The sequence below is a fragment of the Dromiciops gliroides genome, chromosome 1 (assembly GCF_019393635.1).
Source record: "Dromiciops gliroides isolate mDroGli1 chromosome 1, mDroGli1.pri, whole genome shotgun sequence".
NCBI lineage: Eukaryota > Metazoa > Chordata > Mammalia > Microbiotheria > Microbiotheriidae > Dromiciops > Dromiciops gliroides.
The window spans coordinates 28,321,127-28,346,559 of NC_057861.1; the positions used below are offsets into that span (position 1 = coordinate 28,321,127).

The 25,433-nt window shown below is 43.6% G+C and overlaps 2 protein-coding genes across 5 annotated transcripts in view; one reads left to right on the top strand and one right to left on the bottom strand.

Moving 5' to 3' along the window:
- ACAD10 (acyl-CoA dehydrogenase family member 10) overlaps positions 1-7,022 on the bottom strand; it is a 51,187-nt gene extending 44,165 nt beyond the window's left edge. For both annotated transcript variants that reach the window (XM_043978134.1, XM_043978133.1), the window contains exons 1-4: positions 6,979-7,022; positions 2,414-2,506; positions 1,404-1,603; positions 440-588 (exon numbers count right to left, since the gene is read on the bottom strand). In XM_043978134.1, the coding sequence (XP_043834069.1) occupies positions 440-588; positions 1,404-1,590 (336 nt within the window). In that variant the 5' untranslated portion in view covers positions 1,591-1,603; positions 2,414-2,506; positions 6,979-7,022. The remainder of the gene's footprint in view (positions 1-439; positions 589-1,403; positions 1,604-2,413; positions 2,507-6,978) is intronic.
- Positions 7,023-7,255: 233 nt separating this feature from the next.
- Positions 7,256-25,433, top strand: part of LOC122731344 (BRCA1 associated protein) — a 30,367-nt gene continuing 12,189 nt past the window's right edge. The window contains exons 1-9 of one of the 3 annotated variants that reach the window (XM_043971381.1): positions 7,256-7,494; positions 9,730-9,891; positions 10,626-10,821; positions 12,302-12,491; positions 17,917-18,030; positions 19,897-20,045; positions 23,872-23,947; positions 24,397-24,535; positions 24,745-24,854. In XM_043971381.1, coding sequence (XP_043827316.1) covers positions 7,410-7,494; positions 9,730-9,891; positions 10,626-10,821; positions 12,302-12,491; positions 17,917-18,030; positions 19,897-20,045; positions 23,872-23,947; positions 24,397-24,535; positions 24,745-24,854 — 1,221 coding nt within the window. In that variant the 5' untranslated portion in view covers positions 7,256-7,409. Of the gene's footprint in view, positions 7,499-7,837; positions 8,019-9,729; positions 9,892-10,625; positions 10,822-12,301; positions 12,492-17,916; positions 18,031-19,896; positions 20,046-23,871; positions 23,948-24,396; positions 24,536-24,744; positions 24,855-25,433 lie in introns of those variants that run through there. The other 2 variants (XM_043971397.1, XM_043971389.1) reach the window with 2 other exon arrangements.

The window sequence follows — 25,433 nt, forward strand, 5'->3', positions numbered from 1 at the left end:
CTTTCAGGGGGTCCATGAAGTCAAAACTATTTTCATAATAATATTAAAATGTAATAATAATACTGACTGTGTTTTAATTTCAAATAAGTAAATATTGATAGATATAACTCTCATAAACTCGCTCTTTGGGTGGGTGAGTGGGGTCTTCAATCATTTTTAAGAGTATAAAGGGATCCTGAGACCATAAAGTCTGAGAACCACTGATGTAGCCTGATATCCTCAAGTTAGAGATGAGGAAACAGGCCCAGAAAAGGTTAAGTTGTCACACTGGGAGTTAAAAACTTCAGAATTTGAACCCAGGTCCCCTAATTCCAAGTCTAACCCTCTCCCAGACTACATTGTTTGCAGAGTTGGGTTTAACCCAGCACAGTGAGTGATCGAGCTCAGTGGCCACCTAAGAAAACAAGTGACATAGGAGAAATCTGCTCCTTTCACTCACCATCTCAGAGCACTGCATGCCAAACGCCTGTAGAAATTCCTCCACCATCATCTCTCCTCTCATGAATTTCAGCCAGGGCCCCTTGTCCCCACCAGCGACTAGGGCCTTGATGATTGTTCCAGAAGGGATGCGATTCTGTACCTCCCACTCTAAAGAAAGGGAAAGAGCCTCATTGGGCAAACGTGGCCCACAAATGCCAGGGACGCCCAGTTCTCTTGTTCCACCTGATGCAGCAGCAGAGCAGCCGTGCCCATGAATCCCAGGGAGGCCTGGGCCAAAGCCCATTCCTGGTCCCATTCCTGCCTGCTACCTGCTTCCTGTGGGTGTGGAGGGAGATGGCACAGGGACCGTCATAGAGACAATCAGGGACAAGGCTGCTAAGTTCTGCTACATCAAAAACACTGGTGACACCTTCTAGAAGTGAGGAGGCTGCAGACATGGACAGGGACCAGCCTAGAGGCCTCTCTTCTAGAAAGTCAGTGGTCAAGTCCTAAGAAGGCCCCAAGGTGGGCAGCTAGGTGGCGTAGTGGATAAAGCACCGGCCCTGGATTCAGGAGGACCTGAGTTCAAATCTGACCTCAGACACTTGACACTTACTAGCTGTGTGACCCTGGGCAAGTCACTTAACCCTCACTGCCCGGGGAGGGGGGGTGAAGAACAGAACATTCCCCTGGGCCCTCTTACACACTCCCTTTAGCCTCCATCCCAAGGAGGCTACAGGAAAAAGACTGACTAAAACCTCCTCATTTATTGGATAAGTAAAGAGAAGCCCAGGCAGGAAAAGGGTCTAAGGTTTGGACATGGCAGGTGACAGAATCCCCAGACCCTGCTCTCTCTTTCCACTGTACTCCACTGACCACCACCACTGTCCCAAGAGAATAGGTTTGGCAGCTGCCTTCCAATGTCCAGAACACCCCCTGTGTCCCCAGGGTCCTGGAAAGAAACGTAGCCTCGAAGAGCTCACCTGCAGCCACTGTGGAGGGAGAAGGAATGAGAACCCCACCCATGTCAAAAATCACGGCTTTGTAGGGGCCTCCTTCAGAGTGTTTCCAGCGCAGCAGTTGCTGGGCCCAGGTCTGGGCTGGCTTCAGTCGGACAGTCCTCCAGGCCCACAGGATGGGAGGGTATCGGAAGAGCCAGACGAAGCCCATGATGAGACTAGAACTGTTCGAGAGGGAGAAGGGAGAGGAGCAGAGCTCATCACCAGTGGCTGCCGTATTTGTGAGGAAATGCAGGCCGCATGCAGGGCCTTCTCCCAGCGTCTCAGACCCTCCTCCCAAGTCCCAAGTGGGCAGAGGGTCATCCATCTGGAGCTAACGGTGCTCTCCCTCCTGGTCCCCAACCCCAGGCTTTCTTCAAGATTCAGCTGGAATCCCATCTTCTGCCCTTCCCAGCTGCTCATGTCTTGTTTTTTTTGTTTTGTTTTGTTTTGTTTTTTGCAGACAATGGGGGTTAAGTGATTTGCCCAGGGTCACACAGCTAGTGTCAATGTTCTGAGGCCGGATTTGAACTCAGGTACTCCTGAATCCAGGACCGGTGCTTTAACCACTGTGCTATCTAGCTGCCCCTTGCTCATGTCTTATATGTATCCTCTGTGAACCCCATTAGAATGGAAGGCCCGTGGGGTGGCTAGGTAGTGCAATGGATAAATCACCAGCTCTGAATTCAGGAGGACCTGAATTCAAATCTGGCCTCAGACACTTGATACTTACTAGCTGTGTGACCCTGGGCAAGTCACTTAACTCTCGTTGCCCAGCCCAAAAACAAAAACAAAAAAACCAAAACTGCTACTCAGAATGGAAGGACCATAAGGGCAGGAACTGTTCTTTCCTCTCTTTCCATACCCAGACCTGACAGCACCTTGCACAGGCTTAATAAATATTTGTGGACTGACTTAACTGACTCAGTGTGGAATCACCACAGGTCTGTGCCTCAGTTTACTTCTTGTGAAATGGGGATAACAAGAGCTCTTACCTGTTTGGTTTACTTTATATAGAGTTTCTGTTCCATCTATATTCTCCCAGTAGAATGCAACCTTTTTGAGGGCAGGCGCTGGCTCATTTTTGTCTTGAAATACAGAAGAGATAGAAAGGGAGGATGAATGAAGAGCAATGTATTATTGGACCAATCAATAAAAATTGATAATCATAGCTAATATCATATGATATATAATATATAACCATTACTGTACAATAGCTGACATTTATATAGCGCCTACTATGTGCCAAGCACTGGACTAAGTGCTAGGGGTGCAGAAACAGCTCTTATATTCTATCCCAGGTGGGGCAGCTAGATGGCACAGTGGTAAAGCACTGGCCCTGAATTCAGGAGTACCTGAGTTCAAATCCAGCCTCAGACACTTGACACTTACTAGCTGTGTGACCCTGGGCAAGTCACTTAACCCTCATTGCCCTGCAAAAAACAAAAAAACAAACAAACAAAAACAAAACAACAACAACAAAACTAAAATTAAAAAAAATGAATCTATATTCTATCCCAGGTGACATAACCATGTAAGTATGTACAACACCCATTCCACCTGTCCCCATGCCTTGCATGCGCTCACCCTGTTCTTTATTCTCACCCTGCACCCCTTAGTTCTTTCCTAGTCCATCTTCCCCCATCCTAGCTATACTTTCTCCCTTCCTAATCTTGACCCCTTGGAATGAACCAGGCCAACTGGACATCATCCCCTTCTCTTGAGTTCCTTGACCCCTTATTGAAGGGGTGGTCTTGTCCTGCCAAGTCTCAGCCTGGCATCCACACTAGCTCCTACTCATATGCTACCAAAGGAAATTGGAGAAAATCCTGACACCATCTTGATGGAGTCTGCTTCAAATTAATGTTCCAAAAAAAAAAAAAAAAGAATGTTCCATAATCTCACCTGGACCCTCACTCCATCAACACTCCCTCACCAATTCATTATCCCGCTCACCGTGGCAACTTTTCAAAACCTGCTCATCCCTTCTCCAGCCTCCCCTGGCTCCTCTTCCTCGTCCCCTCTCTATTGAGAACTTTCCCTCTCAATGGAAAAGACCATCCACAGAGAGCCCCTGCTGCTCTCCTCCACCTCCTCATCCCATGTCCTTCAGACACCCCCCCACTGTCTCCTCCTTCACTCCTGTCTCTCAGGAAGCTGGGTCCTTCTGGTGGCCCGGACAAGCCCCCCTGCCTGCACAAGCAATCCCGCTCCATCTTCTCCAGGAGGCTGCCCCCTATTATCCCCACTCACTCACTAATCTTTGGTCTCTCCCTGTCTCCTGGTCACTTCTCCCCCGCTTACAGACATACCCGTGTCTCTTCTATCCTCAAAAACACTTCCTTGGCCTACCCATCCCTGCCAGCTATCATCATATATCTCTCTGCCTTTTGGCATCTTAGGCCCTGGAGAAAACTGCCTATAACTAGTGCTTCCCTCTCTCTCTTCTCTTCAAAATCTCTGCAGACAGGCTTCCGACCTCATCACCCAAGGGAAATCGCTCTTTTCAATCTCTTAATGGCCTTTTCTGGAGCCTCATTCTTCTTGACCTCTCTTCAGCCTTTGACACTCTCTCCTGGTTTCTCTCCCACTTCCCTGACCACCCCTTCTCCACCACCTTTACTAGCTCTTCATCAAAGTTACATCCCTCACCATGGATGTCAGAAGAGCGTCCATCCTAGACCCTCTTCTCTTCTCCCTCTATATTATCTTGGTTGATGACCTCATCCGCTCCCATATTTAATGCATGTGACTCTGACATCTATTTATCCAGCCCTAACCTCTCTCTTAACTTCCAGACTCGATTCTCCAACTGCCTATTGGACATCTTGAACCAAATGTCCCAGACACCTTAAAACTAGACATGTCTAAAACTGAACTTACTATCTTTTCCCAAAATCCCTCTCCTCTTCCCAACTTCCCTGTTACTGTCAAGGGTCAACCAAACTGGTAACCCAGGTGTCACTCTCTCACCCCCATATCCCACATGTTGCCAAATCCTGTTCATTTTGCCTTTCTTAACATTTTCCATATACCCCTGACTCCTCTCTGACACTGCCATTACCCTGGCACATGCCCTCATCACCCCCTTCCACAGGGACTATTACAATAGCTGCTGGTTGATTTCCTCACCTCAAGCCTCTCCCCACTAATGTTCATCTTCCACTGTGCTGACCACATCAGCCCTTTCCTCAGTAAATTCCAGTGGCTCCCTATTACCTCTGGGATCAAAAGAAGGAAAATCCTGCTTGGTGTTCAAAGGTCTTCATAACCTGCCCTCTAGTCTCCTTACACCTAAGTGACCCCAGTATCCTCTGGCCATCCAATATGGTGGCTGGTGAGTGATGAGAAGGGGACATCCACAAGGGAAAATGACAAGATGTGGCAAAGGCCTGGACGTGCAGGGTGAGGGTGAGCAGTCGAGGATGGCTCTGAGCCTGGGTGGCTGGAAGGAAGCTGTTATCCTTGATAGTATCAGCAAAATGGGGCAGCTAGGTGGCACAGTGGATAGAGCACTGGCCCTGGATTCAGGAGGACCTGAGTTCAAATCCGGCCTCAGACACTTGACACTTACTAGCTGTGTGACCCTGGGCAAGTCACTTCACCCCAATTGCCTCATCAAAAAAAAAAAAAAAAGAATGGGTTTGAGGGGAGAGATAGAGAACTGTTTGGGGCACAAGGAGTTTGAGAGGCCTGTGAAACACCCAGCTCAGAGGGCAGCGATTAATGAAGGTTTGTTGACTATGTCAAGGTTGGATCCATTAAGGGTGGGCTGCACTGGACTGACTTATTTTTATACACGAAGGGAACTCTCTCCACCCAACACAGCCTATAATTCCTTCCCATTTTAGTGAGGGAGAATAAAAAAATAAAGGCAATCCCACTCATTATCCCTGTTTGACAGAAAAGGAAACTGAGGCTAGGAGAAGGGATATGTCTGGTGTCACATAAGGACTGATCTGCCTCTCTATCTCTGGCTAGGCTGGGTCCCAGGCGGTCCATACCTAGTCTCCCAGGTTAGTAGAACCACCAGGACCTTGCCTAGCCTTCAAAAACTTAGAATTACCCTGTGCCCAGATGTGGTGACACAGGAAGACTCTGCTATCCTGGCTTATCTTATTGGACAGACATTTCAACAAGACACTGGTAGAGTTCCTCTTGCACAAAACATGTCATGGCATTCGATGCTCAGTGGGATGGGAAGGTAGGAGTACCTGACCCTGGCTCCGGCACCAATCTGCCGTGGGAACTCAGGCAGGTCATTGCTCTCTGAGTCACAGATCCACCAACTGCAAAATGAGATGGTGACTCAGTGGCTCCAAGGTCTAGCTCGGATGTTCTATATTTATACCCTGGGCTTGTCAAGGCAGATATCAAGAAGTTGTGGGCCAAGTCCTGGACTGGGGAGCAGTAAGAGCTGACTCCCCTTTGAGAGCACCTGAGGTACCTAAGGCAGCCCACTGAGTCCAGCTCTCCTTATTCTACAGAGGAAGAAACTGAGTCAGAGAGAAATTAAGTGACTTGCCCAAGGTCACACAGCTAGGAGATATGTGAGGCAGGATTGGAACTACCCCAAAGCTGACACTTGCAAGCTGTTTGACCCACGTCCCTGACACTCTCTGGGCCTTAGCAGAGTTTCCAGCCCATAGGAGGCACTTCACGTTTATTGACTGACCAACTGACTGGCTTTATGGCCCCAGGCTAGTGATTGGACTCCCAGGGCCTCATTTTCTCAGCAGTCAGATGGGCAGAATCACCTCCTGGAAATGTCAAAGGAGATTGAAAGGATGTCGAGCGCTTCGCAAACATTTCCATCAGCAGAACATCCTGGGGACAATTCTCCTGCCGTTCTTGGTATATGCCAGGGCACACAGTAGGCACTTAATAAGTGCCTGCTGCCTTGACTTGACTTAGGCACCTCCTCCCCTCCAGGCCACATGGGGAGAATAATCTTGTTGGAAAACTAGGACACTGAGGCTTGGAACACTAGGGTCTGAGGCAGGATTTGAACCCAAGCCCAAGGCGCTTGGAGACCTCCAGGGTCAGGGCTCTAAGGCCCATAAGGTACAACTTCCTCATTTTAAGGATGAGGAAACTGAGGACCAGGAAGGAGACAGTGGAGCTTAGGGTCACATGGGAAGCAAGGGGCTGAAGCAAGATTTGAATGCAAGTCCTCTGACTCAGAAGTCAGTGTTCTTTCTACGGTGCCATCCTCTCACCTCACAGAGAGGGAAACTGAGATCTAGAAAACAGGAGGCTAAAAACAGTGCTCGGAGCTCCCGGGCCCACTTGGCCCCGCCCCAAGTCCGGCTGTGGGCCCGCCCCTTTTGCCCCGGTCCCGCCCCTGCTCTGCACTGGCCACGCCTCTCTAGTGCTCTAGCCCCGCCCCTGCCAGTCGCGTCCCCCAACGCCTCTAACGACTGCCGCATGACCCCCCCCCCCCCCAGCCCCCATCTCCAAGCTCGCGAGAGAGAGGGAGGGGGGAAGAGGGAGACTCTCAGGAGTTGGGGACAGAGGAGGGAGGGAGGAAGGAGTGTAGGATAGAGCAGAGCGTGCTCACCTTTTCCGAGCGTTCTGCTCATGTGACCGCCCCTCCCCTCCCTCCGCCCCGCCTCCGATCCAGGCCCCGCCCCGCTCACGTCACGTGTTCCTCGTCACGCCAGTGACAAGCGGACGGCGGCCGGGAGGCGGAAGTGGCGGGCGTTCTCGGCTGTTCGCTTCCCGTCGGGCTTCTAAGGTGAAGCGAGTGCCCGGGGAAGCGCGGGGCCGTCAGTGGCAGCAGCGGCAGCTGGAGCCCCGGCAGCCCGCCAGCCAGCCCGCCCGCCCGCCCGTGCGGCGGTGGCGGCGGCCTCCCTGGGCCAGTCCGGCGGCGTGCGTCTCTGCCCTTCCCCAACCGTCCGGGAAGGGGCCCGCATCGTCGCCCCCGGCCCGGCCCATCCCGTCCCCGCCTGGGCCCGTCGGGGCCCGCGCCGGGCTGCGCCTGCCCGCCCTATGAGTGTGTCACTGGTTGTGATCCGACTGGAGCTCGCGGACCACTCGCCCCTGCCCGCCGGCTTCGGCTTCAGCGCGGCCGCCGGTGGGTGTCCCCGGCCCGGCCCGGGGGCGGCTCGGTGGGGCTGGGGGGTGGGGCTGCCGGTCTGATGGAGATGGGGGAGGGGAAGGGCTGCCGGAGGGGGCCCCTGTCGTTCTGACGGGGATGGGGGGGGGGGTGCTGATCTAAGCGGGGCCCTGTCGGTCTGAGGGGGCGGTCCTGACCAGGGGAGGGCTGGGGGAGGCGTGAGTGGGGCGCGCGGCGAGGACCCCGACCCCCCCCCTTCCCCTGCTCAGGTCCTGGGTCTGGCCTCGCCTTCCTTCCCCTCCCCCGGCTCTCGCCCACCCTCGGTCCCGGTTAGCGCGTCCTCCAGGCTCCTCCCACAAACATCTGAGGGCCTTCTCCTCCTCCCCGCTCCCTCTCCCAGAGAGGCCTGGGGCTGCCTGGAGGGTTAGACCCCCTCCCTCCTCCGGGGCTCAGCCGCCGCGGCCCCCGCGCCCCCCGGGATCTGCGCCGACGACGCCCCCGCCGCCGACTCCTCGGCTTATGGGGAGGAAGGCTCTGGAACGGTAGGGAGCTCATTGTGGCCGAGGCGTGCGAGGCAGGGGACCGGCCGCTGGTCTAGGGATTGCCGCGGTCGGGCAAGGCAGCCCCTGCCCTCCGGGAGCGCGCAGTCTAACGGAGGAGACAGCGTGCCAGGCAGCCCAGGCAGCGAGCTACATACGGGCAGTGGCAATGACGGGCAGGGCAGGGCAGGCGCTGGGCATTGGACATTCCCTTGGCGATCTCATGTCGAGTCAAGACAGATTTCCTAGGGGAGGGTAAGGTGATCTGGGTACTTATATTCCTGGGTGACATTGTGCTGCCAAGCCCCAGAACATCCTAGAACCTCCTGAATGAGACCCGTCATCTCAGCAGTTCGGCGGAGAAAAACTGAGGGGGGGTGAAGGATGCTCGCTCTCTTACCTGACTACCCCTAGGTGGGCAGCCTACAGTGCTTCTTGATCGGTTTATGTACCTTGGACAGACTTTGCACACATATATTGAGTTAAGTCCAAATTTTAGCAGGAAAGGAGCAAGATGGAATGCATTTGGGAAATGCCATGGTGGTTCTACTGAACCCAAATTTTCCCCTGAAACAAAGACACATATTTCTAATACCAATCTTGTGCTGGCATTATGGCCAAGAATTATGAATGATATGGTCTCTGAAGGTTGAAAAATGAACATTACTAAGAGGGAAGGGGAGAGAGCTTGTAGTATTTGTGAGCAGATTGCCACACTCAACAAAGAAGGGATTAGGAAGAAGAACTGGAGTAATTTTTAAAAAGAAGGGTTATACGGATGGATAGTGCATGCTCCACAGGTATTTTTGAGATGTCAGGAGAACTCAAGGAAGGCCTCCAGCACATTGGGAGACCTCTTGCACCATACTTAGAGAAGGCTATGAATAGGAGTTACACTGTGCTTCTAGGCATGGGCATGTTGTAATTACCATCATTGAAGGAACTACCCATATCGTGGAGATCATCAGCCATTTCTAGTGTTATACAGTTCAGTGTCTCCATTTCTATACCAAGGCAGTGTAAAATAGCAGGAGGAACTTTGGCTAGGAGTCAGCAGCCTTAGGCTCTGGTTCAGTTCTTTGATTTCCCAGCTGAATGGCATGTGGGTAAGATACTTAATCTCTCTGAGCCTCAGTTTCTTCGTGTAAAATAAGATTGTGCTACATGATATCTAAGGTCTCTTCCAACTCTTTAATTCTGTAATTGAGAATGGTAAAACATCTTTTACAGGATTATTTTGAGGGATCAAATGAGCTAATGTATATGAAAGTGCTTTGAAAACTAACCACATATTATTTTAGGACAGAATTTTTTTTACAGTGCTTTATATCACAAATTCAAACCTTGGCCTTAGTAATTAAAAAAACTTTTAACAATTATTATCAGCTGACAGATGTTTACTTAGGGCTCAGCATAACCTCCTTTAGGACTCTTTTTTTATGGCTGTTTTCTTCTAGAAGTTCATGTTATTAAAACAGACCTACAAATGTTTATAGGTAATTAAATTCTCATCCCTTCCTCTTCTCCCTCTCCCTCTTTGTCCCAGGCTGGTAAAGAAAGTGAAAAGGTGATTTGCTGACTTCTCTAATAATATAGAAGCTGCACAGTAACTGTGCTATTCCTCAGATCTGCTTGTTTTTTTATTGGCGTGAGGAGGAGTTTGTTTTGCCATCTGGACAGTCACTATGAGATGCTAATTAGTTGTTTTACTTAGTTAGGGAAATGTCTGATGAAGAAATCAAAGAAAAGACACTAGCTTCAGCTAAGGCCCATTTAGAAGGAAAGGCACCAGTGGAGAAGGCAGCAATCATACATCAACATCTCGGCCGGCGAGAAATGACAGATATGATCATTGAAACCATAAAATCTAACCCAGGTAAGATTTTCAAATTAGATTGTTTTGTGCATCTGGCTGATTTTTTATATGTGTTCAGTAAGCCTATTATTTCAGTCTCTTATAAACTTTTACCATAATTTCCCGTGTGTAATATGACATGAGGTAGGTAAATCCTAATTTAATCTTACTTATCCAAGTACTTTTTAAATGAATCCTAACAAATTAGGTTTGCCTTTATTGAAAGTAGTAGAGGAACTACCTCGTAGCTGAATGACAAATTACTAGTCAGCCCAAATAAATCTCTCGTCCATTCCCGTTGTTTTGCTGACCTGCTCCATTCATAGGATCAGTACTGAAACTCAAGTGGCCAAAACTGATAGGTCTACTTTTCAAACGTATTAGCCTTGAAGCATATATGTATGAAATACCTGTAAACCAGCATACCCTGAAAAGTGTAAAGTCCTTAGAAGTTAAAAAGATTTCATTTTTTAACAGGCAAATAGAAATTACAGTTGGAAGTTAGGATTCATTTCTAGAATACATATATTTGATTATTTGGGGAGTTCAAATTGTAGTATATTGAATTTTCTCTGCTAGATATGATCGTTGAAACCCTAAAATCTAACTAAGGCATGTTTCCCAAAAGGCTGAAAAATCTTTTAGGAAGACATATGTGATTGGCCTCATATGAAATTGGAATCCTTGAGCATAATTAGCCTCCTAATGCAGTGTATAACCTTATAAAGTTGATCAAAACTTCTGATTTTTGAAAGATGAGATGAAAGCTACAATGGAAGAAAGAAAGTCTTCAGAGGCATCATCCTCTCCTGAGAAAAGTAGAACTGGAGATCACAGCAAAGAAATTGCTCCAGATTCTCCCTCTAAGCAACTTCCAGACCAGATTTCATTCTTCAGTGGAAACCCATCAGTTGAAATAGTTCATGGCATAATGCACCTGTACAAAACAAAGTAAGGGAAGATTTCTTCCTTCTGAATTGGATGAGTGAGAGTGTGTAGCAGGTGTTCTTTTCTTCCCCTTGAGGCAGGCTTGGCTGATGTGGGGGGCTGATGTGGGGCTGGTGGCCCTGGTGACCAGAGATGGGACTTCAGGGTGATGACACTTCCTTAGTGCTGCCTCTGGGATGATTCTTTGATTTATGCCACGAGGCTTGGTTGCATGGATAGACCAGCTGTTTTTCTTTCTTAACAGAGTTGCCAGTAGTAGTATTAATCTGCCCATAAAGTAACAGTGGGGGTAGATACTTTGAAAGGGAGATGTTTGGGAAGAGTATTATTAACATCAATAATAGAATTCCACAGAGAATCCCTAATGTCATTTGAAGCAGTTTCAGCTTCTTCCCTCATCAGACTTTTTGCCAGAGCTGCTCCAACAAGTTAATTAACTGATAAATATTTCATATACTTTTCCAACTCCCTCTTCTGGTGGAGTTGTAACTCATGAGCAGTGACGTGAAGTGACCCAAAGACAGGTTGCTTGAGAAAAAAGGGATAGATAGGTAAGGTATTTAGAGCATCCACAAAGTGGATTATCAGCTCTTAATAACTAACAGTTGGGGCCAGCTAGGTGGTGCCGTGGATAGAGCACCAGCCCTGGAGTCAGGAGGACCTGAGTTCAAATCCAATCTCAGACACTTGACACTAGCTGTGTGACCCTGGGCAAGTCACTTAACCCTAGTTGCCCCACCAAATAAATAAATAACAGTTGGCTCTGTGTTAAATAAAACCTCCTGGCTAAATAGCCTATTGAATGACATCTTGATGTTCTGGTGCCAGTCAGGACCCTAGTGAGAGAAGCATGAAACTCAGCCAACTCTTCAGTCATAACTGTTTTGGTAAATAGTTTTGAGAAATTGATTCATGGCAGCTAAAGTGAATTTGTGCCATTTCACAGGTTAACTAAAATGTGAGATGGTTTGTTCTCTCCTGCATTTGTTGTAAGTGGGGTAATAGTTTCTATGATCTTCAAAACTGCAAAGGCATTAGATGCATATTCCCATGGTTTTGAATCTCTTCTCACATTCAAAGCTCTGCTTTCATCCTTCTCCTCCTCTTCCCCTCACTCCACAGCTGGGCTTCTGGATGAATCAGTGGTAGATGATTTTTTTTTTTTAAGTTATGACTATTTGCCCAGTACAAATATATAACTTGTCTTTCAACTAAAGAGGTTAAAATATTCTTGTGGGCAAATGATATGAAAACTGTAAAACTTTACTTGTTAAACTGTGCAAATAATTTGATCATTTATAATGATCAAATAAAATGATTATTTACCCTTTAGGTGTGTGTGTTCTCAATAAAGTAATCAATTAGTGAGACATCCCTTTTTTCCCATCTGTTATCTTGACCTTAAAATAGCATTGTGTCATTAGCATTGTCCAGACTCACCATGGCTCCTCTATTCAAGACAGTTTCGTTGTTGTCTCTTTAGTAAGATGACCTCTTTAAAAGAAGACGTGCGTCGCAGTGCTATGCTGTGTGTCCTCACGGTCCCAGCTACTATGACCAGCCATGACCTCATGAAGTTTGTGGCTCCTTTTAATGAAGTTATTGAGCACATGAAAATAATCAGAGACTCTACTCCAAACCAGTATATGGTGCTGATAAAGTTCAGCGCACAGGTATGAGTTAAGATATTCAAGACCTCTTTGTTGCACAAACTGTATTTGGAACTGTGTGACTCTTGGTTCTAGAAGTATGGGATCAGAAACTTTTCACATAAATATTTAAAATACCTATTTTTCTGGCTATAACCTAGGATGTTGTAGTGAACTGTACTCCATTTACATGGTCAATAATGTGAACACTATTGCAATGACTAATTTGTTTTTACCATGTGGTGACTTATCGTCTAGTAATTTTCATTTGGTAATAATTTCATTAGAACAGGAATCTCTAATCTTTTTTATCGCCACACTTCTTTGCCTTCCCTAAAAAAGTGCAGTGATGCACATCATTTTAAAATTAGTTGGTTTTTGTTGTTGTTGTTTTTTTTAGTGAGGCAGTTGGGGTTAAGTGACTTGCCCAGGGTCACACAGCTAGTAAGTGTTAAGTGTCTGAGGCTGGATTTGAACTCAGGTATTCCTGACTCCAGGGCCGGTGCTCTATCCACTGCGCCACCTAGCCGCCCCTTAAAATTAGTTTTAAAATGTGAGAGATTAGGTGTTATGATACCTCTTGAGATTACTAAACTGTTAGAAAATTCAGGTTAGGAATCACTACTATAGGTAAATACTGAGAAGCTTGATAAAATGATGGCTCATTTCCACCCCCCTTAAAAGGCTGATGCTATTAGGCGAAATAAAAAGCTCCAAAACTTCAGTTCACTGCTAACAGTATATCACATTATTAGTTTGAAGAGAGAACTTATAAAAATAGATAAAACTCCAGATAATTTGAAAATTATAATACCCTTAATTTTTCTTTGATGTTTTTCTTTTGCCTGTCATTTTGTTTAAAATAGGCCAAAGCGGGTGCAGCTAGGTGGCTCAGTGGATAGAGCACCGGCCCTTGAGTCAGGAGGACTTGAGTTCAAATCCAGATTCAGACACTTGACACTTACTAGCTGTGTGACCTTGGGCAAGTCACTTAACCCTCATTGCCCAACCAAAAATTTTTTTAAAAGATTTTAAATAGGCCAAAGAGTTTGAAATGCAGTTTCGTCACAATGACTCCTTCACCTAGCCAGTAAAAATTCTCCCTAGATTTGCCCTAATTAAATGGAGTCCAGACCAGCTGGATGGCAAAAGGTGTGTCCTCAGTGCTTAGCCTTGGGTGAGGGCATAAATGCCACCACTGGTATGCAGGCTTACCACCACCCTCCTTCCTCTCTAAAGGAATGCAAGATTGATAACAATGGCTACAAGGGAGCAACTTAGAGAGGAAAAGGCTGTATTTTCTACATGCTCTGCAACAATGGTGTCAAATTGAAATAGAAACAGATCTTTGCTGGTCACACACATATTGACTTAGAAAACCATAAATTGACTTTATGTTGTATTTTTATTCATTTTATTAAATATTTCCCAGTTACGGTTTAACCAGTGCAGGCTGAAATTCAAATCTGACACCTCTGTTCTTACAACACCCGAAAGAGGAAGCATCACTGTGAGGCATGTGAGTGTACACATCCTTAGCATCCTGTCCACATTAGACATCCTTCACAAGTGAAAAATTCAAAAAACATGGTCTCAGCTATCAGGGCCTGAAAGTTTAGAAGCTGCAAAGCTGAGAGTCCAAGAGTACTTACACCAACCGTTTTCACTCCATATCCGAAGCCCTTTAAAAATGTGGGGGGGAGGGTTGGAACAGAATATAGTATGCTTCAGCTGAAGTAAAAATCAGCGGGGAAGGGGGCAGCTAGATGGCACAGTGGATAAAGCATCAGCCCTGGAGTCAGGAGGACCTTAGTTCAAATTTGGCCTCAGACACTTGACACTTAATAGCTGTGTGACCCTGGGCAAGTCACTTAATGCTCATTGCCCCACCAAAAAAAAAATTTAGTGGGGAACTTTGCAAATGGAGCACATGGTGTCCTAAAAACTTGTTAGCAGCTGCTGTGCACTTTCTAGGAGTGGGATGGAGATGTGGGGAAAGGAAAGCTACTGTTTATAGAAGATTTAGCTCAAACTCTTTTTATATCTTAATGACTGTGGCTTCAGCAATCACAATGGCCACTTTTAACTATCAAGTTATTTGACCTGGGGCCAACAGCACAGAAAGCCAATTCTTTGCTCTTCAGTTAATAAGAGCAGTGTTGGGCAAATGGAGAAAAGGTGTGAATGGGCTCAAAACCCATCATGTCTTGTCTTCAAAATTACTAAAATCACCAAGCTTATTCTCTTGTTAAATTAATCTAGTCATTTTGCTATCATTTTTGCAAACTTTTCCATGTAATTTATACATGAAAATGATTATTGCTCCACCATGACTGTGCTTTGATAATGGATTTATTATTATATAGCAGTCCATCTATCTAGTCCTCCTGCAACAAAGTACTGATATTTGTTGGCTAAGTTTAGAGACGAAATCCAAGGTCAGGGAAAATTGTGAAGCTTAATATGGTCCATGTGGAGATTATTTCATGACCTTGATATCATTAGTTTTGTTTTTTCACCAACTGATATCATCTGACATTGCTAAAATGAGCATTATACATTGCTCTAACCCCCAGTTTGTGTAATAGGCCTTTTGTAGAAAAAAGTGTCAGCAATCCTGTTCTGAGCACCTGGTAACCCACTAACAACACAAAGGTCAAGATTGTCTCATTTGTAGGATTCCTTAAAAAGTAGCATAGATGGACTTTTATTTCCTTCCTCGGGCCCCCTTTTCAATTCTTAATTTTTTTTCCTTTAATCTTTATAGCTGGTTGCTGCTCTGTACCTTTTCCAACCTCATGTGAAATTTTGTTTTCCTTGGCTTTATTCTGTAGGCCATGTGGACAGGTGTGTTTACTAACATTTGCCATGACCTTTGGGGAAGCGAGTTTATAGGTGAAGAACTTAGGAATTCATCAGAGCATGTGAAGGGAATTCTAAATTTGTTCACATTGTTGACAGAGGAAACTGTACAATAAGGCAGAATTTGGCAGCTTTTTTCCGCCTCAGAATGCTTAGAGCTCTCTTGAAGGCCTTTCTATTGGGAAGTGTATAGTAGGTCAACCTGGGCCTGCTGCACTCTAGACCAAAAGGAGTTTCTTGGTAGTGTTCCCCAATCTAAACAACATCATATATCCTGGTGACGGAGTCATGTTACAGAAAGCTTCCCATTGCTAACTCAGGAGTGATAAGCTGTAGGGTTATTAGTAAGAGATCCATTGAGAGGACAACTGTCTAAAAGATGTCCAAGATTTATGAACAGTCTCCTTTGGGGTGGAAAAGTTTTTTAAAAGGGCATAATGTTTCTGGTTGTTGAATTAAGCAGAGAAATACTCATCTTGATTATTTCCTTATTTCATGGAAAGTTTTTTACACTTTTCCTCAGATGAGGAATTCTACACCTGAATGGTGTTGAAAGACATGAGAAGGAATGATGTGAGGGGCATTTTTTGCCTTGTCCCAGCAGCAGTTTGTGCCAATTTGGCCAAGTGTGGTGGTTCAGAGAAACTGGCATGTGTCTGGGTACCTAGCCTGCTGGCCCTAGTTTCTCCAGACAAGAATTATTTATCTTAATGTGCCTCTTTATGACTATACATTCCAAGAAAAAGGTGTGACTTAGTAAATGAAGTGTTTTCTCCTATGTAGTATTAGTGTAATAGAAAATTTTGCTATTAACATCTTGCAGCATTGGTGATTAAAAAGTACTTTGCCGGGGGCAGCTAGGTGATGCAGTGGATAAAGCACCGGCCCCGGATTCAGGAGTACCTGAGTTCAAATCTGGCCTCAGACACTTGACACTTACTAGCTGTGTGACCCTGGGCAAGTCACTTAACCCCCATTGCCCTGCAAAAAAAAAAGTACTTTGCCCATGGAGCCACTTTTTTCTGGGGAGGAACACCACCACCTTAAAATGTAAAGCTGGTAGTTGACAATTCTCCATCAGAAGCATGACTCACTTGATTACATTTAATAAACACCAATCAAGATATTAAAGTTGAATCTCCATCCTTCTTGGGGTATCAAAAGCACTCTGAAAACTTTCTGGTGCTGTAAGATAAAGGAGTCCTGAGAGTTTTGGGATGAAGAGCATTTCTTTGTTTCCCAAAGATCTTGGGAATCTTTCTCTGAGTCTCTGTAGGTTCTCTGTAGTGATAAATTTTGTGATGTTCCTTTTTTCTACTAAGTGCTATAACAAAACAGATTATATAAATTGGTAGAGCTGATGCAGACCTACTTCTCGTCTTTAGGTTTGTACCTCTGTCCAGATTTTGCTGACCCTACAGTATGGAAGGTGATGAGACATCTAAATGAGTTCAGCTCTCCCAAATGCTTCTAAAAGGCGAATTTTTTTAGCCGAGTCATCTATTCTCTTGTCTCCTAAGACCAGAGCAAAAGGCAATGTCTTATCTACACGAATTTATTCCATATTGCCATTTTATAGATGTGTATTTAGGAAAGAAGACAGATTCTTAATCATTGAGGAAGCTTTACTTTTCGGGAGCCAAAAGATCTGTGACTTATTTTACAAGTAGTCTAAACTTGGGGCCCTTTAAGCATCATATTTAATATTGGGCACTCAGTTCTTGAAAGCCTCATGATGAGATCTTTATGTGTCAGCATTTTGAGGGATATATTTTGCTTACTCAAAAGAAGGTGAATTTTTTCTTTATTTTGTTCTACTTGCACTGATGCCTTTTTTCTCTGACATGACTGTTAACATTGGGGGGGGGGAGGGCAATGAGGGTTAAGTGACTTGCCCAGGGTCACACAGCTAGAAAGTGTCAAGTGTCTGAGGCCAGATTTGAACGCAGGTCCTCCTGAATCCAGGGCCGGTGCTTTATCCACTGCGCCACCTAGCTGCGCCCCCAACATTTTTAATAGAGCTCATTTTCAGCATCCATTAGTTCTGATTTGGCTCCAGGTTTTGCAAAAAGAAACTTACTTTTCAGCTTCAATGAAAATGTTGACAGGGAAGGGGCAGCTAGGTGGCGCAGTGGATAAAGCACTGGCTCTGGTTTCCGGAGTACCTGAGTTCAAATCCCGCCTCAGACACTTGACACTTAACTAGCTATGTGACCCTGGGCAAGTCACTTAACCCCCATTACCTCACTTAAAAAGAAAAAAGAAAAGAAAATGTTGACAGGGGCTCAGGGTAAGGGGGAATTGACTTGTCAGTTGAATATTAAAAACCAAATAGCTTTCAGTTTTCTGCACTTAAATTCTTCTGCCACTTCAAAAAAAAAATAACTGTGGGCCAGAGAACATTGTGGATAGATGGGATATCGACCTGAGAAGGTATGGATGTGCCTCTAGATTGTTTTTAGTGGGTTGATTTTTCTAAATAAAAGTATTGAAAATGTCTCCTTGGAGGTTCATGTACCTTGAATGAAGAAGAAATGTCGCTTCCTCTGAGTAATCTATTTCTTTCTTCCCTTCCTTACATTCATAGGCTGATGCAGATAGTTTTTATATGGCATGCAATGGTCGACAATTTAATTCAATAGAAGAAGATGTTTGCCAGTTGGTGTATGTAGAGAGGGCTGAAGTGGTGAAATCGGAAGATGTAAGTTTGAAGGATTTTCCTGTTTTAAGATTACTAGAAATGCTCATGAGAAACATCAGGATGTGATGAAAAGAACATTTGTGACACTTGGGTCTGAAAACTTGGATACCAGTTGTCATGATACATAAAATGGGGCTAATACATTAACATGGGTATTGTAAGGAAAGAAATTATATCAATATTAAATTGTTCTAAATAAAAGTTTATAATAGTAAAATAGTTTGGTCCACAAAAAAAAATCAGCTATAACAAAGAATAATTATGTTAAGTCACTCTCAGTATTGATCAAGTGAAGCTCTGACAGTTGAATTTGGAGTGGTTTTGGAATCAGCTCTGAATCCTCTTTTGTGAAAAAATAATGAGTTTTGGGATGCCCAGAGGCCTGTTCCCTCGAGGGGATAACATTAAGATTGATTGGATTGACTTTGCTGATTAACTCACTTAAAGTTAACTTAATTAAAACCATACCTACCTGAAAACCTGGCCCTCAGAGGGTGTGTTCTCTGAACTCTGACCTCAGCACATTCTGCTCATGGACTACCCTCAAGTCCAATAAACCAGTAGATTTGAGATGCTAGCCAATTAGCTTGAAGCAGTGTGTAAGGGCTACCTCTCCTCTGGAGGACTGGACCACAGGAAGCTTCTGCTCACACAGGCACAGACACTTCCTCTTGGTCTGAGACTCGGAGGAGGTGGTGCCTTGCTCTCAGGATTGTACGTAAAGCTTCTGAACTTTCTGAGCCATGTGCTCTCTCTCTTTACCAATATTTAATATACTTTAATAAATGCTTAGTGACCCCCAACTGGGGCTAAAGCCTCTAATTTATAAGTAGCAATGTATTAGAAACCCCAGCTAATTTTCCCTAAACTTGGGACAGAAATAAGGTGGCCACATATAATTTTAAATGCCACAGTTTCCATATCTACATTCCTAGTATTTTACAGTTTGGAAAAAGCGTCTTTAATCTCCCTGAACCGCTTGCCATCTGGCAAAGTTCTTGGCCTCAGTTGATTGTCACTTGAGTATTTGTCAGCTTAGTTGCATTATGTTTTAGATTTACGTTATTCCAGAGTTATTCCTCTTGCATTAGGCTTGATTGAAGTAAAATCATTTAAACTTCTATATTGAGAATAAATTCTGGACCTCACATTTGAAAAGTTGCCCTCTGAGCAAAACAGACTTACTAGCTAGCCAGCTGTGAAAAAATTGAATATTGAATTTTGAGGGACTTTCCAAAATGCTTGAAATGTAAAGTGATTTTCATCATGTACTATATTTGTTAGAAGTCTACGTAGTCGGGGCAGCTAGATGGCACAGTGGATAGAGCACCGGCCCTGGAGTCAGGAGTACCTGAGTTCAAATCCGGCCTCAGACACTTAACACTTACTAGTCATGTGACCCTGGGCAAGTCACTTAACCCCAAATGCCTCACTTAAAAAAAAAAAAGAATTAAAAAAAAAAAAGTCTACGTAGTTGATGATTTTGTCGGATTGTTACCAGTTAAATAATAGATAAGATTATTCCTAGGGCTAATCAAGCTTGCTAACTATTACTGTAGCATAGGGATTGTTGGGGAAATGAATGTGTAGTTTTAAAAGGTCAGTTTGCCTATGAACTTGCATCTGATGATGCAACTTTTGATGGCTGCTTTTTCTAAATAAATCAAGGTGTTGAATATTTTGTTGTTTTTCCCAGACCTATGTCTTCATAGACTTTAAAGTTGGAAGGCTGGTAAGCTTTTGACCAGAGAAGCTCTTGTAATGAATTTAAACTTCTTAGTTAGTAGCAGTGTGTTCATTCTACTTGGATAGTTTACGAACTCCTAACTTGTTGAAATGAAAGGTAGTGGTTACATTTATATCCAGGGTGCCAGCCTCCCAGTGATGGACCTTACAGAGCTCCCCAAATGCACAGTGTGCTTGGAGAGGATGGATGAGTCTGTGAATGGGATACTTACCACGTTGTGCAACCATAGTTTTCATAGCCAATGTCTACAACGCTGGGATGATACTACGTAAGTATGGTGACTTTAAAAAAAAATTTAAGCTCTAAATATATGATAAGCCTCTTTGGAATAAAGATCTTGTTCTTCTGTTCAGTTTCACAAATCGAGGGTAGTACTAAGCAGATTTCATTGTCTTCTTCCCTTCTGTCACCATTCCTGAGAATGATCAGCATTCTTGGATCAGACTCTGTTTAAGCAGCATCGAGTTTGGCTTCTTTGTCCCTAGGCAGAATCTGTTCAGTGTACCATGAGTTATTCTTTTCTCTCATTCACCAGAACTTGAAACAAAATTTGAAGCTCTCATTTACATGATCCATGCCCTGGCCGAGTCTCATTCCAGAATCATGCTTGCCATCTAATACTGTTGGCTTGTTATTCCAGATTTGTCATCAATGAAGCAGCAGCTGCCTGGTTGTCATTTTAGTCTGTTGTGAATGCCGGTATCACTGGCCAGAAGGCATGGTCATTACAAAGCAAGAGACATATTTAAGGTTTCTGACTTGTGATGCCTCGGGAAACTTTGGACCTGGGATTGTCCTGAAGGACAGTCTAGCGACTGGCCAGTCACCTGTGCAAACTACCAAGGAGCCTATTATCATAATAGAGCAGCCTGACTATACTTTATACTCGGGGCCTTCTGTATCATGGTCAGAGTTCTGGGGCAACATCAGCTAGGCAGTGTCACTGAGGATTTAGAACTAGTAAGGATTATCTAGTCTTAATCCCATTTTTTTACAGAGACAAGTAATTTAAAGACCGCTAGGGGGCACCCTAGTGTACAGAGCACCAGGCCCAGAGTTGTGAAGATTTGATGAGTCCATATGCTGCCTCAAACATTTACTAGCTTGGTGATCCTGTAAAAGTCAGTTAACCTGTGCTTGCCTCAGTTTCCTAATCTGTAAAATGGGGAAAATAATAGCATCTCCCTCCCAGATTTGTTCTGAGGAAAAAAGGAGTTTTTTGTAACTCACTCTGCTGAGCAGTAGGGACACAAAAGCAAGCCTGCCCTCAACGAATTTACTTTCCAATGGAGGAAAACAACACGGAGGAAGGGGGAAGAAGATAAGGAGGAGGGCAGGTTCAGAGAGAGCATTGAGGCTTCCTTTTTGCCAGTAACCTATAAAAGATTGTGGATCCTCAGTAGAAGAAATAGAAAATATACAATCCCCTTACCTGTGTTAAATATGTAACATGCTTCCTGGTTATGACCATTTCATAATAGTTTTATTTATCCTCTTCCATAACAGAATAAACAGAAGGCTTTGTTTTGGATTCTTTTTCTTTTTTTTTTTTTTTTTTTGTGAGGCAATTGGGGTTAAGTGACTTGCCCAGGGTCACACAGCTAGTAAATTCTTTTTCTTCTTAACTTAGTGATATCATCCATAGGCTTGTATAATTCAGGTAGTTCTGACATTTTCACCATAAATTCACTTTGCGTTGCTGTGAAGCTTAAATGACAAAATGTTTGTAGCCAAGAGTTTACATGAAAATTTTAGTTCTTAAAAAACATTTAGATTTTTGGTTGACCCTTCAAAAAAGTTGCAATTCTCAGATATTAATGATCGAAAACTACATTGAAAGCTGGCTCTGTCTTTTTTATGTACACATACCATGAACTGTAACTAAGTCCACCATATAGATCTTTTATCCTTGTACAATACTTACCAGGTATTTATAATGGGACAAACATAACCTACTTAATGATTTTCACCTAGGTGGGGGAAGGGAAAGACAAATATTAGTTAAGTGCCTATTCTGTGCCAGCCTTTGTGCTAAATTCTTTACAAAAATCTCATTAGCTCCTCACTAAAACCCTTGGAAGTAGGTTCTTTTATCTCCATTATGTAGTTGAAGAAACTGAGGCAAATAGATGTTAAGTCACCTGCCCCAGATCACACAGTCAATAAGTGTCTGAGGCTAGGTTGGTCTCAAGAACTCTTCTTAACCCCTAGACCGCTGGTCTGTCCGCTGTTCTACCTCGCTGCCTCAGACTATCTCTGTACAGTGGCATGCCTTATGGATATCAGACACACATTTATTGGGGGGGCTGTTATTTGGTAAAAGCTATAACAGGATGTTTCAGCTAACTAAGGATAACCTTGGAAGTGGAGATTAAATCTGATTTTATAGCTTTGGCTTTCACATCATCTTGATTTCCAAAATTATGCTTCCTCTTCCCTTTGCAGAGAGTCATCCCTTGTAACTAAAAATTTTTTATAAACAGTCCTGCAAAACATAAGCACATAGTCCTCCACCTCTGCTAAAAAGAACAGGAAGTATAACCCTGGGAAAAGGTTGGATATAAAATTGTAGGCCCTGCAATGATCCGCACGCATGCAGTATAAGGGTCAGCATAGGTATGTTTGGAGAAGTTTATTAGGTTGGTCACCAGATAGTGATTTTTTTTTCGCCCCAGCTACGCATGAAGTAATATCTGGTAAGTCACCAAGAAGCTGCAGTCTATGTTATTGGAGGGGGATTCCCACCTGGGTGAAATCGCAGATCTTTTGAGGTCTTGAAGTAAAGGTTGTAGGAAGGAGATGGCTAATAATACCCAGAGAATTAGTAACCTCACATATTAAACAAATTTGATAAGTTATCTTAGGTCCCTAATTCTGACTTGTAGACTCCTGACTCTTGGTCTTGAATTCTAGACAGAAAAACAGAAAGGAGTATATAGTATGATATAGATATCTCCCTCATTACTTTTCCCATTGTCCTTTCCCTTTTTATCTTTTTATTCATAAAGTGATCGTATCAAGAAAATGACATGTTGGAGGGGATAGAGGAAAAAATGGGGGGGGGTGTTGTGGGAAAATTGAGACACTAATACACAAATTGGTGGAGTTGTGAACTGATTCAATCATTATGTGGAGCAACTTGGAACTATGCTCCAAAGGCTATAAAACCATGTATACTTTTTGACCTAGCAATACTAGGCTTGTGTCCCAAAAGAGATAAACAAAAAGGAAAAGGACCTATTTGTACAAAAATATTTATAGCAGCTCTTTTCTGGTGGCCAAAAATTGAAAATTATGGGGATGCTCATCAATTGGGAAATAGTTGAACATAAAACTATGATGGAATTGATGGAATACTATTGTGCTATAAGAAATGATCAGTAGGATCCTCTTAGAAAAACCTGAAAAGACTTTTATGAACTGATGCAAAGTAAAATGAGTAGAACCAGGAGAACACTGTACACAGTAACAGCAATATTGTAAGATGATCAGCCATGAATGACTTAACTATTCTCAGTAATACAGTGATAGAAGACAACTCTCAAGGACTTATGATTAAAAATGCTATTGATCGGGGCAGCTAGGTGGCGCAGTGGACAAAGCACCGGCCTTGGATTCAGGAGTACCTGAGTTCAAATCCGGCCTCAGACACTTGACTTACTAGCTGTGTGACCCTGGGCAAGTCACTTAACCCCCATTGCCCAGCAAAAAAAAAAAAAAAATGCTATTGATCCCCAGAGAAAGAACTGATGGATACAGATCAAAGCATGCCTTTTTAAACTTTTAAACTTTTTCTTGTTTGTTTATTTTTTTGATCTATGTTTTGTTTTACAACATGACTAATATGGAAATATGTTTTGTATTATTACATATACATAACCTATATTAAATTGCTTGCCTTCTTAATGGGGGGGTGAGAAGGGAGGGAGAGAATTTGGAATTCAAAATTTTAAAAAGAAAAGGAAGAGAGGTTATCAGCAATGTGCTCTCTCTGATCATAGTCAGTTTTTACTCTAGAAAAAGGTCTTTAACAAGTCTCTAATCTGAAATGTGTTTCTTTATCTTCCTCTGTCTTCTGGTGATCACTTGGCTAGGTGTCCTGTTTGCAGATACTGTCAAACGCCAGAACCTGTAGAAGAAAATAAATGTTTTGAGTGTGGAGTTCAGGAAGTAAGTAATGGGCTTTAAAGGAGTGATGAACTCATCTTGACTGAGCTGGGAGTGTTCTCTTCTGGGTGCAATTAAATTCCTGTTTTGATCCTCTGGAGATCCACATTAAAGTCTTTTTTAGGGATCAGACAGGAAGTATAACTGCACATCTCATTTTTAATCTGCCTCTAATATTCTCCTGTGACTTGATGCTTTTATCTGTTCTGTTTTTAATCAATAAGTACTTAATTCAATCCTGAAACTTCACTCTTGCTATTAGTGCACTCAAAAAAACAAGATGGGAAGTGATTTGCCATTAAAACTTAGTTCGTGGGTCTCAAAATGCATTTGTTCATAACTCCTGAAGGTACAAACCAAAGTATCCCTCTATCTCAGACACTGGATCTGCCTCAGTGTACCAGTTTTCCCAGTCACATCGCCTAATGGTTGACTTGCTGATTTGTTGACAGAACCTCTGGATTTGTTTGATATGCGGCCATATAGGATGTGGGCGTTATGTAAGTCGGCATGCTTACAAGCACTTTGAAGAAACGCAGCACACATATGCAATGCAACTAACCAATCACCGAGTCTGGGATTATGCTGGAGGTATGAGCATACTGCTGTCACTTATATTATCAATCTGCCTACACATTTTATTAGGAGCAGGCATCTTCTCAACTCTTCGGTTTCCCTTTATTGCTAACAGTAAATATTTGTCATATTTCCTTCTAGAAGAGTTTTCTTTTTGTGATTTAAAAGCTTATAGAGGCCTATTTCTGTTGAAGAAAACTATTTTGATTCTTTTTTTCCTCTAGATAATTATGTTCATCGATTGGTCGCGAGTAAAACAGATGGAAAGATAGTACAATATGAGTGTGAGGGTGATACTTGTCAAGAAGAGAAAATCGATGCCTTACAGTTAGAGGTAAAGTATTATAGTTCTTGAATCAGGGCTTATTTTTGTTGTTTAGTACTTGAAACACTATTTGTTTGGACTTGAAATTTGGCTCTTTTACTTAGAATTTTATCAGCCATCGACCTTACAAATATCTCCACCTGAGCAAAATTTGTGTTGTTGTTTTTTTAATGGCTGATAAAGTGCTTGTAATGTGTTCTAAAACTATACATAGAATACTATACAAATGTGCACTATTGGGGGTGTTTTTCCCCCAAAGAGAAATTTATTACCATTAGGTAAAGGTAAAAACTAATCATAGTATTTTCTTGGTTCAAAAGCAATTGAAGAAATATTCTCCATGTTGTGGAAAATACTTCTGTGGATCCATGATTCCATCAGAATGTGTCTGTCCACTCCGTACCCCTGGCAAGCCCTCTACACCCTTTCATCCTTCACAGCTCTTGTTTGTGGTATCCTCTAGTCCTCCCTGCTTCTGGTGCTTTGAATGCTAGTATGTTGTGGTAGAACCTGGAGAGTAGAGGAGTTTCCACCTTCTTCCTGCTCTGACTCCTCACCAGGGTGTGGAAGTCACACTGACTTCCTGAA